The 18,353-nt window shown below is 36.1% G+C and overlaps 2 protein-coding genes across 2 annotated transcripts in view; both read right to left on the reverse strand.

Moving 5' to 3' along the window:
• Positions 1–8,862, reverse strand: part of LOC103149694 (uncharacterized) — a 13,837-nt gene extending 4,975 nt beyond the window's left edge. The window contains exons 1-11 of the mRNA XM_007568974.2: positions 8,712–8,862; positions 6,452–6,609; positions 5,991–6,181; positions 5,628–5,732; positions 4,995–5,133; positions 4,013–4,163; positions 2,203–2,335; positions 1,271–1,423; positions 875–912; positions 737–766; positions 457–623 (exon numbers count right to left, since the gene is read on the reverse strand). Coding sequence (XP_007569036.1) covers positions 457–623; positions 737–766; positions 875–912; positions 1,271–1,423; positions 2,203–2,335; positions 4,013–4,163; positions 4,995–5,133; positions 5,628–5,732; positions 5,991–6,181; positions 6,452–6,583 — 1,239 coding nt within the window. The 5' untranslated portion in view covers positions 6,584–6,609; positions 8,712–8,862. The remainder of the gene's footprint in view (positions 1–456; positions 624–736; positions 767–874; positions 913–1,270; positions 1,424–2,202; positions 2,336–4,012; positions 4,164–4,994; positions 5,134–5,627; positions 5,733–5,990; positions 6,182–6,451; positions 6,610–8,711) is intronic.
• Positions 8,863–9,040: 178 nt separating this feature from the next.
• taldo1 (transaldolase 1) lies at positions 9,041–18,114 on the reverse strand. Its single transcript, XM_007568975.2, has 8 exons — positions 17,921–18,114; positions 14,551–14,674; positions 14,299–14,406; positions 13,387–13,518; positions 10,615–10,790; positions 10,187–10,384; positions 9,612–9,757; positions 9,041–9,531 (listed from the first exon to the last, which is right to left on the reverse strand). The coding sequence occupies exons 1-8, from the start codon at positions 18,018–18,020 to the stop codon at positions 9,499–9,501; spliced, it is 1,017 nt and encodes a 338-aa protein (XP_007569037.1). The 5' UTR covers positions 18,021–18,114; the 3' UTR covers positions 9,041–9,498.
• Between the last annotated feature and the right edge of the window lie 239 nt (positions 18,115–18,353).

Raw genomic sequence — 18,353 nt, forward strand, 5'->3', positions numbered from 1 at the left:
CATGTCAGTCTTATTCAACCCCCTTCAAATAAAGTGTTACCAAAATCTTTAAGCCACGTATTTCTTTTCTTCCTTTTAGCTAATATGCATAATCAATCAAATCTAAATAAAAAGAAAAAATACCTTTTTAAATAGTTTCTGGTTGTTCAATAAAAATATTTTGAGTGCTCATTGCTTTACTTTGAACCAGTTTCAAAACTCTCCCTTCCTTGAAGGAATACTTCAAGGAACCCGAATTGTAAAAATTTTTTAAAATCCTATGAATTAAAAAAATATACTTATATGTAAATTTAATATTTATTTTTAGTGTTTCAGGCTGTCTGTATGCCAACTTCGGTTCGTGTAAGACTCTATGAGCCTACTCTGCAAATGTGTACATTTAAAGCAAAAATGAGCCTTGATGTTTGTTATTTGGAAAGGTTTTGAACATATACAACAAGGAAAAAGACATTTTACCACAGCCTTTGTCCCGCAGCCACCTAATGGTATGTGCGCAGTCAAGTGTGTGCTGTTGTGGGTGACAGGACAGGTGGGGCTGTTGAGCTGTAATTCATCCAGGTCCACGTTGGTGAGGGAGGTGACCGGGAGCAGCAGAGACATCTCTGTCTGATTACACCTGAGCTCTATAAGGAATACCATCAGCAGATTGTTCATTAGTTTAACATTGTCACAGACACAATTAACATTCATCTCACACACAACACTGGAATTTAACAAAGTGTTACAGTAACTTAACCAGTTCCATCAGGCAGAGTCCTTATTTCCCCTGGAACAATCAAACAAACAAACCCATTTTAGTATTCTGTACAAATGAAACCATGCAGGAGAGGCTTACTGAAACTGATAACCATCATTATTCTTGTATGAGTCTTACTTTGGTACAGCCACACACATTGCAGCCCTGACTGAAAACTGGAAAGACAAGAAGAACAGATCAGACCATTTTACAGTCTGCAAATATTTTGGTCTATATTTGGCTAAATGTACCATTAGAGTAAAATGATTTCCATAACAATTGTACATAAGAAATATTTTTTAGAAAATATAAATATCTGTGTGGAAAGGGCAACGGGAATTTAGCATGAAGGACATGACATCAAGAAAAAAAATACTACAAATGAATACCAAACTTTTACAGCTTTGCTTCAACTTTGTAGCAAGAAAATAATTTCTATCAACTTAACAAACCTGTAAAAGGATAGCAAAATTTACAGTATCAAACACTGTTCAAATTGTGAATAATTGAGGGTTTCACATGTTAATAACAAACCTCTTGGTGTTTGCAACAAAGCAGACAGGCAAAAGCTGGGTCAGGTTGTTTTCAGAGCGGATCCAGGCCATAGTTAGTTTCGCCAGGTTGCTGATGGATACAAAGCCAACTCTGTACAGGTCAGGGGGGCCGACCACCGCTATCTCCAAAACACTGCAAGAGAACAAAAACGACATTCCCACAAGTTTACAAAATGTTCTCTGGGCTTCTAGCAAAACTCTATCAAACCAGTTGCCTTTTTATTATAAGCTTTGAAGTGGCAACAACCACATGAGTTAATCAGTTGGTGTTATTCACCCAATGAAGACATAAAAAAGTTTTATATTCAAAATATTAAAATAAAAAGCTCAACATTACACATAGTAGTTGTAATTTAAAGATAAACTCAATGTCTATATGGACATATGTAATTCAGCTGAGGCACAGTAAGTTCAAGAGTATTATTTCTGTAACGACTGAGCCCCAAATATGCAACACAACAAAGAAAGCCACGTCAGGTATTTTGATTCAACAGGTTTCTGAGAATCACAATGTGAGAACTCTAAAGGTAAAATATGGGGAGTTCTTTAGCTCTAAACAAGATAAGGAAACACTTTTTGTAAAAATCCACAGACAGTATGTATGAAGGAGTGTGCATCCATTAACATTTAGTGAAACATTAATTAAACATTCAGGGCTGTTCACTTTTTTTTGCTGTACAGTTGAAATCTTATAAAAACAAACTTTTTTAAAAAGACTGGATCAGTTTTAAATACTTCAACAGTAGGAATTTTCAGGTTAAATAATGTACAATTTCTACATGTTTTTCAGTGACAATAAAACAACAAAGTATATTTTTCTGCTGTTGGGTAAGCTCCCGTTATCTTAAGTAAACAACACCACGCCCTAAACACTTTTACGGGAAGAAATATTAAAGGCTTTTGATGACGCACCTCTCCAGGTCCGACTTGTAGTTAGCATTGAATTTCACCTCCTGAAACGGCAGGACGAACTGTACAGAGTCTCTCTCTGGGGTCCCATCAAGGGCCAGGGGGTTAGAACTGCAGCCTGAAGCCGACTCCTCCACTGAGGGACAGCAGAGATGTATTAAAAAACTTCAAATATTGCAATTTCAGCATTAAATTACAACAAACAGTGATCTACTTTAAAAAGAAAGATCTAAAAATAAGCTATTCTGGTAATATTCCTCCTTTTTAAATTTTATCACATTCATTATCAGCCAACTTTTTATCTAAGAAACTGATGCAGACAAAGATATAGTTGGTGAAACCCTTACAAATTTTTGAATGATGCTTCATTTTTCCTGCAAAATTCAATGAAAAAAAAAGTTGCATACCTTTGATATGTGATAAGATTAACAGGCATTAACAAAAGAAATTATTTGTTGTTTATTTAAAGATATGCTGAAATAGATTTGTTGGTATTCCTGGAGTAAAAAATTAATCTTTGCAATATAGTTATGTTTGCAAATATTAGTTTTTTTTTACTCAGATAGTATCACAGGTGACCACAAAAGGTGGACATAAGAGGAAATGCATCTGAATGCATAAAGAGTCAAGGAAACTGTCCATTGTTGATTACTGAGATCAAGGCTCTGATTGAAGAAGCAAAGAAAGAAAGAGTGAAAGAAAGAAAGATGAGACACAGCAGGACAGAGAAGAAAATCCGTAAATATGAGTGTTTCTTTTTCTCTCTTTTTTCTTTTACCATTTAGACCTTCAAATAGAGAAGAACAAATTTAATTAATCTTGGAAGACATATAAAAGCATTTTTCTCCAAACATGGAAAAGCAGCATTCGGTTTTTGTGCACCACTAATCTGGAACAAACTTCCAGAAAACTGCAAAACAACTGAAACACTGAGTTCCTCCAAATCAAGGCTAAAAAAAACCCACATGCTTAGAGATGCCTTTGATTAATAATTACTGTAACACTGATCAATATATTTTAATGTACATTATTATTCTCAATGATTTTCTTCATTGTGAAGCACACAGATGACTGCTGCAAAAATGTGCTGGCACAAAAGTATTATGCTTATTATATTCTTTTTTTTACACTAAGTTAATTCGTTTAATCATAAAAAATATTCAGTTGAAGCAAAACTCGAGGTATGATTGGTGTCAAACACAGAGTAAATAATTTAACCTTTGTCAGTTCCAACTTGATTCAGGGATAATTGGTACTAAAATATCAAAAAAGAAAATGAACCATGCCAGTCACCTTCTCATCAGGCCTCAGGACAAATTTAACTACTAATACATTTCTACTGAACGTGTAGTTATGAAAATACATCATCAGAAGCACAAAACATAATTCTGTCATCATTACCTCAAGAAGGCTAAGCAGAAATTAAAAAGTAGAATGAAAAGTAATCCCACCCTTCCTGCTTCAGAAGAAATTAAAAAGCTTAAGGTGAAACCACCGCATGCCTATTAAGGAGAAAGATTTTTCCTTTGTGCCATTCTGGAACATTCAGTACACTGCTCTGACACCATGCCGGGGTGGAAAGACATAATTGGTGACTTTAAAACAGCATTTCTTTTGTCCATACGGGAAGAAACAAGAGCATTTTCCTAACGATTCAGAACATTTTTATGACGTAGTTTTCTATAATTCGTAGTTGGTAATGGGAGGATTGTTCAATACTGAGGATCAGATGTTTTTACCTGAAGTGTAACTGGAGCTGAACGAGGATGTACTTGTTTTTGTTATATAGCTGCTGCACCAGGAACAGACTCACCAGTGAGAGAGAGGTGCACAGGAACAGAGCTGAGGGGAGAATTGTATAAAATCTGTCTCGTTGGAGGCGAGGGAATCAGGTCCTCTGCCATCAAGTAGATGAAGTATTGTCCTGCGGCTGCTTTTCCAGTGAACGTCAGAGTGCAGCTCGCCTGTTAAAAAAAAAAAAAAGTTTCACCAAGCAGTTTGTAGAGTATGACAGAGTATTGATGAACAAGACAAACTTTCTGTAGAAAGTCAGGTTAGAAGTTTACAACATAAAAATCCACAAACAGGTTACTTGAATTCTTTCAAAATCTTATAGATCACGCAAAGATGTTTAGGTATCAACTAAAAGAACAAAACGTGGAATCAGAACCTTATTTTACTGCACAAATATTTAATTGTCACACGAGAAAAATGTGCTTTTGCAGGCAGCTGGTGCTTCATGATTTCTTAACGTGTTTCTTCCTAAAAACTTTTACACAACTCAGCTAAGCAGTGAGATGAAGAAATGAACACAGAGAAAATGTGGTGAGGACTTCTCAATTTAGTCTGTGAAAACAGTCACTTGGAGCTACGCAGTCGATGATCTGATTGGTTGGAAGGTGAAAATGAACATTTAGCAACAGGATATGTAATCAAAGAGCTGCAACTTACGAGAATAATGGGGAAAACATAGTTATTTAAAACCCTCTAAGGTCCATGGACACATATACGAGTCTTTATATTTTTTGAGATTGCCCTTTCACATTATGAGTAACCATCTTTAGCTTCTCTAAGGTCAGTGTTAATGTCTTTCTGTCCTGGTATTGTTTGAAAACACAGATATAGGCTCCACACCTAGAAACTGCTAATTGTGTCCGGTTTTCACATTGATGATGATGATGATGATGATGATGATGATGATGATCTAGCGTTGAACAATTTTAGAACTGGTGAAGACCATATCCTACTTGAAAATATGATAAACATTTTTCAGTTATGAAATCCAGAAGATTCACCTCATCTAGTTCCAGGAAATTGTGAGGAAAACAGTCCCGGCACTCTCCAGTGTCGGCACGAGCAAAGCGGCACCGGACATTGTCCCCGTCCAGGTCCTTTGTTGAGATATGGAAGTCAGCGGGACAGTTGACACTGGCCCTGATCCAAACAGCACAGTCGTAATAAAAGCAGTGTCAGCAACAAGTAATGATTCAATCTCTAAGCAGATCAATTGTTGAGAACGTACAGGCAGCAGAAAGATTAATTTAGATATAGATTCAGATTTTAAAAATTATAACAAAGTCATTTGGTAACATTTAGGCCTAACTTTGCTTTTAACTTGAGTTTTAGCCACAGAGGTCCAATGACAGTGATGAAGTAAACAGCTTCAAAATTTGAAACAGGTGTTTTCAACTTTAGTGGCAGCATTCCAATGTAGATGAATGACTGAGAACTTTAAGGCTTTAATAAACCTTTGAAAAGGTTTATTAAAACCTTTTCAAAGGTTTTGATAAACCTTTGAAAAGGTTTATTAAAAACCTTTGAGCTCTATACGGCTCAAAATGTTGAGCCGTATAGAGCTTAATTTAATGTAGCTTACAGTAAATTTTGATAACTGTGAAGAAGTTGTTAGTAGTAGATGAGTGTGTTACCTCAGTGGAGGAGGGAGAGCCACAAAAGGAGGCCTGTTGAGTTTTCCATTATTCGCCCGAATCTTTGGGTCTGCTTTTATCGAGACGTAAAACTCTGTCTGGAACCTAAAGGACATAATAAAAGAGCCTTAGAAAAAGTATTTTACTTTTTTTTACTTCACATTACTTGGACAGTTAGATAAAAACTCATCTGGAATTACACTTTTTAAGTGCCTTAAAAAGTGGAAACTAAAAAAAAAAACTAACAAGTTCAAATTCTATGTGTATTTTCAGTATTATACATTTTGAAGAATATAGGAAACATTTTGCATGTCCTAATTTTTCATGTTTACAATTTGGGAGTGAACAATTGAGATTTCATACCCTAATTTGAGAAAGGTATTGTAATTGCTAGGTAAGGTTTTCTGCCACTGGCGGACACACCACGCGGGGCTGGGTTTGGTGTAGCTGAAAGGTAAGGCGGTGCGGTGGGCCTGACAGTCCTCTCTTGCTGCACAGACTGCTAGCAAATCAGGACAAGGAGAGGGAGTGATGACGCTAAAATGAGCCCGAACCTGCAAGAGGAAAAGGGACAAAATTATAGTGCATAGTTTTGTTTTTTTTCAGATTAACTTTCTTAATAGACTTAAATTGAGAAATGCATTTACAGGAATACTTTCCTTTCTGGAAAGCAAATTAAAATACAGCTTATATGAAAACAAAAGTACAGCATAAATGACATATTTTGGCATAAAACTTTAATTTTAGCATATTGACATAAATCATAAATCATTAATATCAGTGCCTATAAAGGTCCTTTTAGAAGAGAGGAATATTTTGCCCACCGTTTTCCCTCCATTCTCCTCCAGAGGTACAACATGCACTGTGAGGCCCAGGGACGAGGCTTCGTAGACTGGGCTCAACAGGAATAGAATCAGCCACTGCAGCAGGACACCCAGTTTGAGTCTGTGCAGCATCTCAACTCCTCAGTGAGACATGGAGTCTGAAGGACAGCAACAAACAGTTTACTTTTCAACAACAAACAATGGATAATAGCCTTACAACCCAGGTATTACAAAAACATGAAGGCATTGTAAGCTTATATCTAGGATAAAGAGTCCATCTAAAACAAACTGCTGTTTGATGTCTGTGAGAAGACGGAGTGAATTAGGCTGTTACTGGATCTTCAAGAAAATGAAAGAGGTAATGGGAGCTGTTGTGATTAGGCTGAGAGCAATGACAAAGGCTGAGAGGAATGACCTCCACTGCTCTCACTAAGATGACCACGATGTGCAATCCAGAGTGTTTGATGTGCGCCACATCAAAGCTTACATGGTTTTTATGAATAATGTGGGACATGGTTAGAGAAAAAATGTTAAAAGGGACATATTATGATTTATTTTAAACAAGCTGTAGGTCTAAATGTTATGAATGCAATAAACAAAACATGTTTATTACATTTTTAAAGCATTCATTCATATACGTGAAAATGGTTGCAAACAGATGCACTGTTCTACAATCGTACATCTTTGAATCTGAGTCAAACACAGAATCAAAAGAAATGGAGCCTCCTGCACAACCATCAGGGAACGCGGTAATGTAAATTAATAGAAAAAAAAAAAGAAACAAAAAGCTGAATTTGACTGCATTGTTTGATAACTGGGATTTGAATCTGTCTGTATGAACTGAGATTTTTTCTTGAGATATTTGTAGTGAATTGGTGCAATATAAATAAACAGAATTTAATTCACACTGCTGTGGTGTCAGACTTGACCAGTTCAAGAGTCGATCTCTGTAAATGTGGTTCTGTCTATCAAACCTGTGGCACTGTTTTAAAGTAGTACTATTTGCTTTTTTTCCATTTTAAAACCAGAACATACTAACATATCAACTCAGCCTTAAAACTAATCTTAGTTCCAAACAACTGTTTTAGCAGAACTGCTACTATTGGTTCTTGATTCTAAAGAAGAGAAAGGTTGGAAATTTGACATTTTTCTGAAAGCTGAAGTCAACCACATTAAAAGTGTTCTTTATATTGTTGTAACTGTTTCATAATTATTTCAATAATTACATTCTCCACACCTCACCACTAAAATAAATCTGAACATATAAAGCAGAGATTTTGAAATTTCATAAAAAATACACAATGTGCCAATCCATAAACCATTTGTTACAATACTCAGTGTAGACAGTTTTAATTGTTTAAGCAGATCTTAAACACTTTAAGATAGTATTTAAAATTCAAAGACATGAAATAAGTAAATAAATTAGTAGTGAAAACTTTTCCAAATCCTGTTGGTTTAGTTTGATAAACATTTACAGGGTAAATATACAGCTCTTATCTCTGTACTTTAACACCTACCATAAATTTTGGGAGGCATCAAGTCCATTTTATCATTGCCTTAATTATTATAGGTAAAAAATATATTACAGATTTTTCTTTGTTTTATATAAGGAAGATAGTCACATCTTAATCTTATAAATACCTCTACCCCCAAATGGAGAAATGTTTGATGGTATAGTCCCAAATTGTATATTAATAAAACAGAATTTTGGTCCAATACACCAATAAAACTTCATATTATACAAGAACATAAATTAGATGCTTTTTATTCAGTTTTTCTTATAAATAGGGTTTTAGATGGTTGAGGTTTTGTTGAAAGGTCGCTTTCATCCTAGAGGTTCAGGTGAGAAGTTTCTTAGCAGTCAGTAAATTCTTATGAGTCTTAAAATTTTGTTTTTAAACAGAAGACTTTGGACACACTACGGTAGTTTGAATAATTGTACTCCTCAGAACTTGACACCTTCACTTCTTTCATTGCAAACCTGTCACCCTTCACTGAGTTGCTTTACTTTCTGTTCGCATTGCTCCATTGTTCCAGTATGAAAATTACCTTAAGAAGTTTGACAAAGGAACATTTCCCCCTCTTTAACCAATAGCTACCCAAGTCTTAATGTCATGAACATTTTATTGTACAGATACCATCAAGTCTTATCAATACAGCTCAGCTGTATGTTTGATGGTAGTTTCATTACCATCAAATCAAGCTAATCTTGAATTTTCAAATTACAATAAACTTAAAAACATCAAATTGATCCATTTACCTTCAGCTACAGGCCTCAGATTTCTTCAAGTCCTGTTTGTGTTTAAAATGAAGGAGCCTTTCCGTGGTGTCTTGAAAAGAAAGGTGTTGCTTAGCTAAAATTTGGGCAGAGAATGGAGTTAAACAGGCTGGACCAGGGCTTGGTGACGAGGCTGTACAATAGTTGCATGTCAAGAGGAAGGCTTAGCGAACAAGAGCTGAATCCTGTACTCTGTTCAAAATGCTCTGCATATTTTTATAGTCACAGTCTGCATTAAGATACTTCAACCCAGTGGTGCTGAACGCACGGTGTCACAACAAAAACCACAAGAACATCAAGACAGAAACAAATTATTTTCATCAAGAGTGAGCTTTATCATTATTATTTGCAGAAATAACGATACAATTATCTTTCATACATTGTTTAGAGCAAATATGCGAGTTGATAAAAAACATTTTGTTCTTGCACGGTTGAAAAGTTTCTACTGTCCCTTCAAGTAATGAAATAATCCAAGTCTAAGACATTTGTTTCTTAAATTAAAAATCACCTTTCAGGGCAAATTTCAGATGAAAATTAAGCCATTTTATTACATCCAACGCCCATTGAAGTAATCATTTATATTTGGTCAGAAAGCAGTCCCACCCTCAGAGAGGAGAGGCGTTTAAGGAGATTGGTCCCTGGAGTTGGAGCAGAGGGTAGAGGAGGCTCCTCCGGCACTTGGAACTTCTCCTGGGCATCTGGACAAAGAGGGGATCCTCTCTGGACCCTGTACCTCATCGACTGCAGCTGGACACTCCAGATCCTTCCATTACTGGCCGTTTTTCACACTGAGCATTTTCTCCTGTAATAACAATTTCATTATAACCCCTTAGGAATCATTTGTGCATGACTTTACATTAAAAAATAAAAAATTATTCTTACTTTGATCATAGCCTCCAGCTTGATGGCGTCAGCAGCAAACTTGCGGATGCCGTCAGACAGTTTCTCCACAGCCATGCGATCCTCGTTGTGCTCCCAGCGGAAAGCTTTCTCATCTAGGTGGATCTTTTCCAGATCACATGCCTTAGCTGCAAAAAAAAAAAAAAAAAAAGATAATGTGAGTGCACAGGTTTGACAGGATTGACAGGTTCACAAGCTAGCACCTCGTTGATGTCCTCTAGTTGATTTAAATAAAACCTCATTCGTCCTACAGATCAAATTATGTATGGAGATCCATTTTAGTTGAAACTGTATCCAATACTTAAAGTTATCTTAATTTATTTGGCAACAGGTTTTTCTTCAATTTATCAATTTTCAAGCCGTTTGTTGAATGGAGTATAAACACTTTCTATACACAGTACAGACAATTAAGGCATTTCAGGATTTTATAGTCTTACATCTACACATGACTTAGGTCAGGATTAACTTTGTTCATCTTTGAAATTGATTTCAATTTGAATTTATACTGAACAAAATTAGATTGCGACATTAACCAAAATTATTTAGAAAAGTCTTACATTTCTCCACAGTGAGCATTGCAGTGACAGCACTGTGATCCTGGCTGAGTTCTGCCAGCAGTCCAGGGGAGATGGTGAGCAGGTCACAACCAGCCAGCGCCTTCACTTCCCCCGTGTTTCTGAACGAGGCCCCCATCACCACAGTGCTGTAGCCAAACTTCTTGTAGTAGTTGTAAATCTTGGTCACACTGATCACACCTAAAATGAACGAGAAAACAAAAACATGCTTAAGGTTAAAATACATACAATTACAAAAAGCACTGGCAACTAAGCAAGAGCTACTTTGTTATTGACATTTATAGTTGCCATAAAACTGCCATAAAACTAGTGCACCCTCCTTCAGTTTAATGAGTTGCCTACTGATTTTAGCTATAGTGCTTAAGGCTGAAACTATAAGTGTAAATATGATTGAGAACAGCCATCATTACCTGGGTCTTCATGTGGCTCGAAGCTTTTGCGGTCTGTGTTCTCCTTATGCCAGTCGAGAATGCGTCCAACGAAGGGTGAGATGAGAGTCACCTTTGCCTCCGCACAGGCAACGGCCTGAGCAAAGGAGAACAGCAGCGTCATGTTGCAGTGGACGCCATGTTTCTCCTCAAGCTCCCTAAAAACATATAAATAACAAAAGACATCAAGAATATTTCAAGAGTTTTCCTACCAACACTTTTAAAAAGACAAGAACTTGAGAATATGGACAATCAAGGGAACCCAGGTTCTAACTATGACTGATTCAGTTTCCGGAATCAAACGCGGTTTTGTTTTCTCTCCCCATTGCAGATTCACTGATATGCAACCAGTAAAAAAAAAAAAAAAAAATCACAGTTATCTGTAAATATCTCAACAGTACATTAATGTCACAGCACTGAGGCACCGTTTCCCAGACATTATGCAGGTTTATCTGCACGTAAGCTGGGGCCATAAATTTTAAGGTTGAACAAGAAGACAAAACAAAAACATGCCTAAGGTTGTTTGCAGTGGTTTGTGAATGCGTCGTGAGAATGACCTCCTAAAGAAAGTCAATTAGGAAGGAATCTTCCTTCTTTAGTCCAGGCCCTAAAGGTCAAGGACCTGTGTCCATCTTTGACACCAGAAACAAAGAGGGACTAATTTATAGGAATAAAAACTAGAATTCTCTGCATTTTTCTCAACATCTAACAGGGCAGAAGTGATGCACTCTTCCCCTTTCTGAAGCAAAGACATGTCGCATTTGTCAGACACAAATTTGCATGAAAATTTTGACTAACGCATCTCTTTCTCGAGTCCGTTAGTTTCATTACGCCAAAACCAAGATTATATACAGTGCCATACAAAATCTCGCTTCAAGTCATTGCCGTCATAGTATATGCACAGGATTGTAGAAGTTTGTTGTAATGTGACATAGTGTGAGGAAGTTTTTAAAATTGCCTTTTTTTTTTTTTTTTATAAAATTTGAGAAGTGCGACATGCATTTGTATTCAACAAAATAAATTCCAGGAAAGCCATTTGCCTTCAGAAGCAACCTAATTGGTAAATGTCTATTTGCCAGTTAGGTAAATGTAATCTATTATTCTGTGAAAGTTTCATAAATTTGTTAAAACATTCGTGAACAAACAGCATAATTTGGTGAAGAGATACACCAGATAGACTCTGGATGGGAAACTAAGAATAAGTTATAAAAACATTATCTGATGTTTTGACATTCAGTCAGACATCTGACTGAGTCAGATGTCTGACTGATTTTTAAGTCTGGTAGGTTTGCACAACTGCAAACCTACCTAATACTGTGGTCCACCTAAACTTACAGGCTAGTCAAGAAAAGCAATAAGGGAAGCAGTCAAAACCCCCATGGCAAAGAGCCACAGAGCAGGTGGGAAAATCTGTCACCAGGACAACGGTTAGTCATTCACTCTACAAATCTTATGAAATCTTGACCTTATGAAAGAGTGGATGTGCAGAAAAGAAGCCATGAGAGGTCCATCTGAAGTTTACCAAAGGATATGGAAAAAACAAAACAGAAAATGTGAACGCCGTGTGTGGAGGAAAACTAATCTTGAGTCACTATGAACACGGCATCGGCTCTGTGATACACTGAGGCAGCAACATGCTGTGGGGATCATATTCTAAATACAGAGAAACATACAGCCAATGGTTCAATTATGCATGTTAGAATGGCCCAGTCAAAGTCCAGACTTTATGACATTAGGAAACTAGAAACTGCAGTTCTCAGATACTCTGTCAAAGTTAACAGTTTAAGCTTTGGGGAAAGATTTTACCCTCTAGGTATAAAAAGCACCTAGAGATAAAGCAGTGAAACATTATTGCTAATTGCCAATTATCAAAGATCATGTATTTATTCACACTTTAAAACTTCAAGTGTTTAAGTTTGTGTTTGTAACTGGACAAAAAGTGAAAAGAGTTAAATACTTTTGCACAGCAGCCTCAATGTTTTAGTTTTTACACCCTGAGATTTAAAATAAAATTCAACAAACATCTTTCTGCCTGACCTCACCGAATCAGGGCAGCAAGGTCAATTATAATAGTTTATTATTTACAGATTCACTTCAGTAATCAATAATTTGGACTAGATTAAACCCACAAACTTTTCATGTCAATTGTTAAAATAAAGGCATTAAACAAAATTATCCCCACCTTCCTCCAAAATCTGTAGGTCAACATTTTTTCAAACTACGAATCTTCTTGCACAGTTAATCTTGGGTCTTCATTGTGACAGTTTAAGAGGCAATAATTTTACTGTTAGAGTAATTAGCATGTTTCAGCGAGGCAAAGAGTGCTGTGGTCAAGTGAATTTTACAAGGAACCCTTTAATCATCATAATCACTGATTAAGGAACGGGAACTAATAATTATGTAGGAAGTGTTTGCTGGACTGCTCAGCTCAAATGAATCCTGCACACCGACAAGATACGGTGCATCAATATCCATAATCCTCAAGCTACACACAAAGAACAACTTAAAGTGAAAACCAGATTTTAGACGGTAAGCTTTAATCAAGGAGCCGTTTGAATGCAATTACCCTTCAAAAAAAAAAAATGACTGGCATAAAAATGAATGCCATAAATCTAATTTTAAGTCTGATTTTAAAATTAGACTTAATCTAATTTTAAAATTAGACATAGATTGTATTAGATATAAAGAACCAGACTTCTGTATATTAAAGCATAATTAAGAGCAGATGGACATACTTAAAACCTCCATACTCACTTCCCAGCCTGGATTCCCTCCCATGTGGAGGACAGCTTGATGAGAACGCGGTCCTTGCTGATGCCTGCCTCTTCATAAAGAGCAATGAGCTTCAAAGCTTTTGCCACCATCTCTTCTTTATCAAAAGACAATCTGTACAAAGGCAGGAAAAGGCCAAAAGCGATGATTTGTACGTATATTATATGTTTTACAAACATGTCATACGCATGTTTCATCCTGTGCCTTATGTCACAAGTTTGACTTTCCCCATTCTTATTTATCAAAAACCACATTTTGTCATATTAGCTTGCATATGACTGCTGAGCATCTTCGATTTCACTGCATGAAACAATTTTGTTCCAAGTATATTCTAGCAGGTTTATATGATTAAAAAGTAAAATAATTTTAAAAAATCACAATCCAAAAGTGTCAACTTAAAAATAAAAGAATAAAAAATAAAATTTGTTCAATTAAAAAGACTTGACATATTTAATGGTGCCAATATTTCATCTACTTTGTGGTGCTGTTCAATTTATTTTCCAATCTTGAAAAAATAAAATGATGATTTTTGTAAATTTCATGTTTTTATTTTGCAATGTTTCCAGACTGATGCAAGCTTTTGTTCATTTTGATGCCTGAACCTACATGTGTTATGCAGTCCTGTTTTGAAAAGTCAGCTCTTTAAAAATGTGGTGTGAACTGACACACACTGTATGAAACTTCGGATCAGAAAAATGTCAAACATGAAATGACTAAAACTGCAAAGGCATGAAATAAAAAAGCGCTTTAATGAGCCGCGTGCACATGGTATCAGCAGCATTTAGCAAACAAATATTTGTGTCTTCATGCACAACAAAATAATCCTTATTTTCCTTTAGTCGAGCAGCCCTGCTTCTCCCACTCTACACTGCAAAGGTTGGTGTCTGCACCCACCTGGCATCCACCTCCGTAGAGACTCTGCCTGGAACCTTTTTCAGGATCTCCAGTCCGAAACTCACAAACAGCTTGTCCATGGTGTTTGCTACCTGCTCCTCTTCAGTTCTGCAAAACAGAGAAACTTTAATTTATGTCAGAGTTACAGTGGATGGAACAATTAGTTAACGCTTAGACAACTCTATATGAAAGACTAAAGAGACACTTAATCATTACATTTGGCTTTTCTTACGTCAGAGAACCAATTCTTACCCTCCATTTGCAATGCCATATTTAATGGCCTGATCCACAAGGTGCTGGTAGGCTGGCATCTTAGCAGCAGCCAGGATCAGAGATGGGTTAGTGGTTGCATCCTGAGGTTTATACTCATCAATGGCTGCAAAGACAGAAAACACAGATCAGTCTCATGAAACCCAAGTTAGATTTTAACAGAGGCAAAATCATGAAAACATAGAAGAGTGAGGAACTGTTTGTATGTTTCAAAACACCACAGATTAAACTTCTGCTTTATTAAAAATGCATGCAAGATGAGAACGTTCAAGCCCGACAACTGAAACATAAAAGCTGAAGTCAGTAAGAAGTGCTGCCATCTAGTGTACGAGTGTTTCTCCCCGCTCTATTCTCAGTAGTTCTGTGTTTTGTTTACAAAAACAGAAAAAAAGGAGCAAAAAGGTAATCACAAATGACTTATCCAATAAAGAAAACTTTAATGAGATAATGTAACATTACATGTCAGCACCACTAGAAAATAGTATATAGTTTATCCTAAAATATGCAGGAAACTAGGTTTTCCACTGAAGTCCAAATTATCTTTCAAGCTCTTCAGCTTCAGAACAAAGCCAGCCTCTGTTCAGTAGCTGGTATGCTGCCACCTCTTTCAACACAGGGGGAGGACAGTGGGAATCTTTCAACATGTTAGTGCTTTTGGACAAGCTGTGCCAAAATAATGGCACATGATCCATCCACTAGTTATTATTCAGAAATAAGGCTTTTGGCTCAAATTATGCAGTAAATGTCACATTTTATCTGAGGGAAAGAAAAAAAAAACTATACTATAGTTGTTTTTACATCGAGTAGCTGGATTTCACGTGGTTTCTCAGCCCTTTCAGTTTACCTTCAGACTTAGCACAATAGTCGTTTTTTTTTCTTCTTTTTTTTCCCCACGTATTGATAAGTGTTTAGTGGTACTCTATATTGAACAGACATGATGTTAATGTAAACATGTCTGAGCTTGCAACAGCCAAGTACAGACCTCTTACAACATCTAAACAAAACCTAGATTACACAAATCAAACAACCAGTGGAAATCCTGAAAAACTGCTTCTGGCCGTTGTTTTATCAATGACACTCCTTTCAGCAGTAGCCAATGCGATTCAGACAAAACTGCATCTTAAGACATTACTGATGTGTAAAAGAATTTTTAATTGCAATGAAGCAGTGTTTGATGACAGGAAAGCAAATGGTCAAATTCCATAACGCGTGAATTTCTCAAACTTTGATATTTGTAGTCCAACAGCAATGAAACAGTGATTTGCATTCAGAAGGTCAATTATAAACATGTCACCCTTTTTAATTGCCTATTGTTAAACTTTTCTAGAAATTAAAAACTTTGTGCAAAAAAAAAAAAAAAAAAAAAAAAAAAACTATTACTTTAAGTTATATTTAAAATGAAAGTTATCACATTTAGGAATTTCTGTCAAAAGGGTGCGTGTACCTTTATCTTCATCATGTTACAATCACTAAATATGTAGCTGCTGATTTTACTCCATTTAGTGATAACCCCTTAAAAATGTTTTCAATTTCCCATTGTGGTTTACAGTTTGGAGATGTTGATAAAGTAAACCTAACAAGAACATAACTGTCCATATGTCCATTTAAATTTCTGTTAAGTTATGCCTAATGTGAAAAACTGTTTAATTTACCCAATAACAGTAATAACCTTTTATTCTGTTGAATAAAATTTGTGGTATTTATTTTTAAGTACCACAAATCAACTGATCTGAGATATGAGCAATTATTAATTAGCCCGATCAATGTCATATTTCTATTGGAAATGAGAAGCAATTTTAATATTAGACTGAATTGACAGTAATTCCAACTTCTAAAAAGGCAGATACTCAGTTGAAGATCTTTTGTTGACTCCTCCATCTTAAAATGTAAAAAAAAGTTGTTGAGAATAATCAATCTTATGAATTTTGCCACAAGTTTTAACTGTAAACTGGTTGACTGAAATTGATAAGCGGCATGATAAATTAAAACAAGCTCAATAAATTCTACTTGCATGTATAGCTCTCCTTTTTTCCTCTCCCTTTCTACCAAAAACTGGATAAAAAAAAAACAGTCTTCAGTTTCAATTAGTTTTTTTGAAGGACAATTTTGTTTACAGAGACTAATATGATTCATTCTATGTTTCTATTTTGTTTATTTATCTTGGATACTTTGGAACTGCCTTCCAGTCGCAGTGTTAAATGTTGATTAGAATTTAAAGTGTATTGATCTTGGAGACTTTGTTCTTGTATTATTATGCCAGAATCATTATATTACTTGAAAATGGTCTAGAAACAAAATTTACCAGAATAACTTCTTGGACCATTTATAGTCCAACCAAATTACTTATTGTGACAGGCCAACTTTATTTTGTGCCTTTTTAACTTTCTAAGTGATAACGTACCTTGCTATCATATAGAAGCTCTTTAATACCTCCTACAGATAATTTCTATTACCATACAACTTAACTGGAAATGTTGCCATCACACACACACACTTTCTAATTAACGTTCCACATTACTATTACAATTGAAATCAACTAAAATTAGTAAAAAGCTGAATTTAAAAAATCGTGAGCAGCAAAAGAGTTCATGTATGAAGTTCACTACTGCTCAGTGATTTCAGTAGCAATCTGCTTTCTAGACTCCACAAACCAGTTCTGTCATGTCATCCTGAGTCTGCAGGCTATGCACAAGGAACTGAGTGGTTTGCAACACAGTATTACAGCAAACCGTTCCTCATTCTGACCTATTGAGTAAAACAACCTTGCCCGTGGTGGTATGACAGATAACCGGCACAAAGGATGAAAAAGAAATGTATACAACCTCCTGTTGCATGTCGATAAGTACATAGTAGTTTGGCGTTGTCAGCATATTTCTACCATCATAATGCTACATGTTTGACCATCATAATGCTAAATGTTTGGGGTCAAGTTTAATGTCATATAGTTTGTGTAAGCGACTGAAAGCAACATAAAAGACTCAGTTTTAACGTTGAAAAGCATTACTTTTTATGCAAAATGTTTATACGCAACAACAGCTAGCGTAGTTAGCGGCTAGTGCTAACTGAGATGGTGGGATAACGTTAATAAGAAATAATGGGATTATGAGGCTGTCAGTGTTTAGTTACAAAGTGCTCAAAATTAATGGAAAGACTCGTAAAAAATATTTAATTGTTAGGTTTAGACTAACATTACTCTATACGATTAAGCAAAGATAAAGCCAGATATATTAGAAACACACCCACTGCTGATATCGACCTGGCGGTCAGTTACATTAAAACCTGGATTCTTCCTGCTAAACCAGTTAGCATGCTAATGAGCTAACAGGAACTCGCAGTGGACTAAAATGTTTACCGTTAAAGTCTCCCGTGTCAGCCACCACCACGGTGAGCTTCTTCAGCTGGTTGAGGGCCGACTCCATCTTTCTGCGTTTGTCTGGTGAACCGCTAGACATGATGAGCGCAGACTGGGACCCCTTTTATACACAGAAAGCACGTGAGAGCTATTCGGAATGTCAGGGAGGCGAGAGCGCGCCGCGCAAGAGGAAGAAGTCATCGGGAGCGCGCAGCCAGTAACCACTGGAAAGAAGCGAGGAACAGTGGGAAAACTTGTGAAGGATTTCAAATAGATCCTAATAATAATTTCCCCACCACGCTAAAAAAACATTCAAGTAGAAATTACTAAATTGGGTTTATACGTAAGGGTGAGAATACAATCAAAATCTGAACTAAAGCGTTTACAATTGTTAATTTTGTTTATAAACCCAAAATTCGGTTTTTCAGAAAAT

This window comes from Poecilia formosa, unplaced genomic scaffold, assembly GCF_000485575.1.
Source record: "Poecilia formosa unplaced genomic scaffold, Poecilia_formosa-5.1.2 Scaffold234, whole genome shotgun sequence".
NCBI classification, from domain to species: Eukaryota; Metazoa; Chordata; class Actinopteri; order Cyprinodontiformes; family Poeciliidae; genus Poecilia; species Poecilia formosa.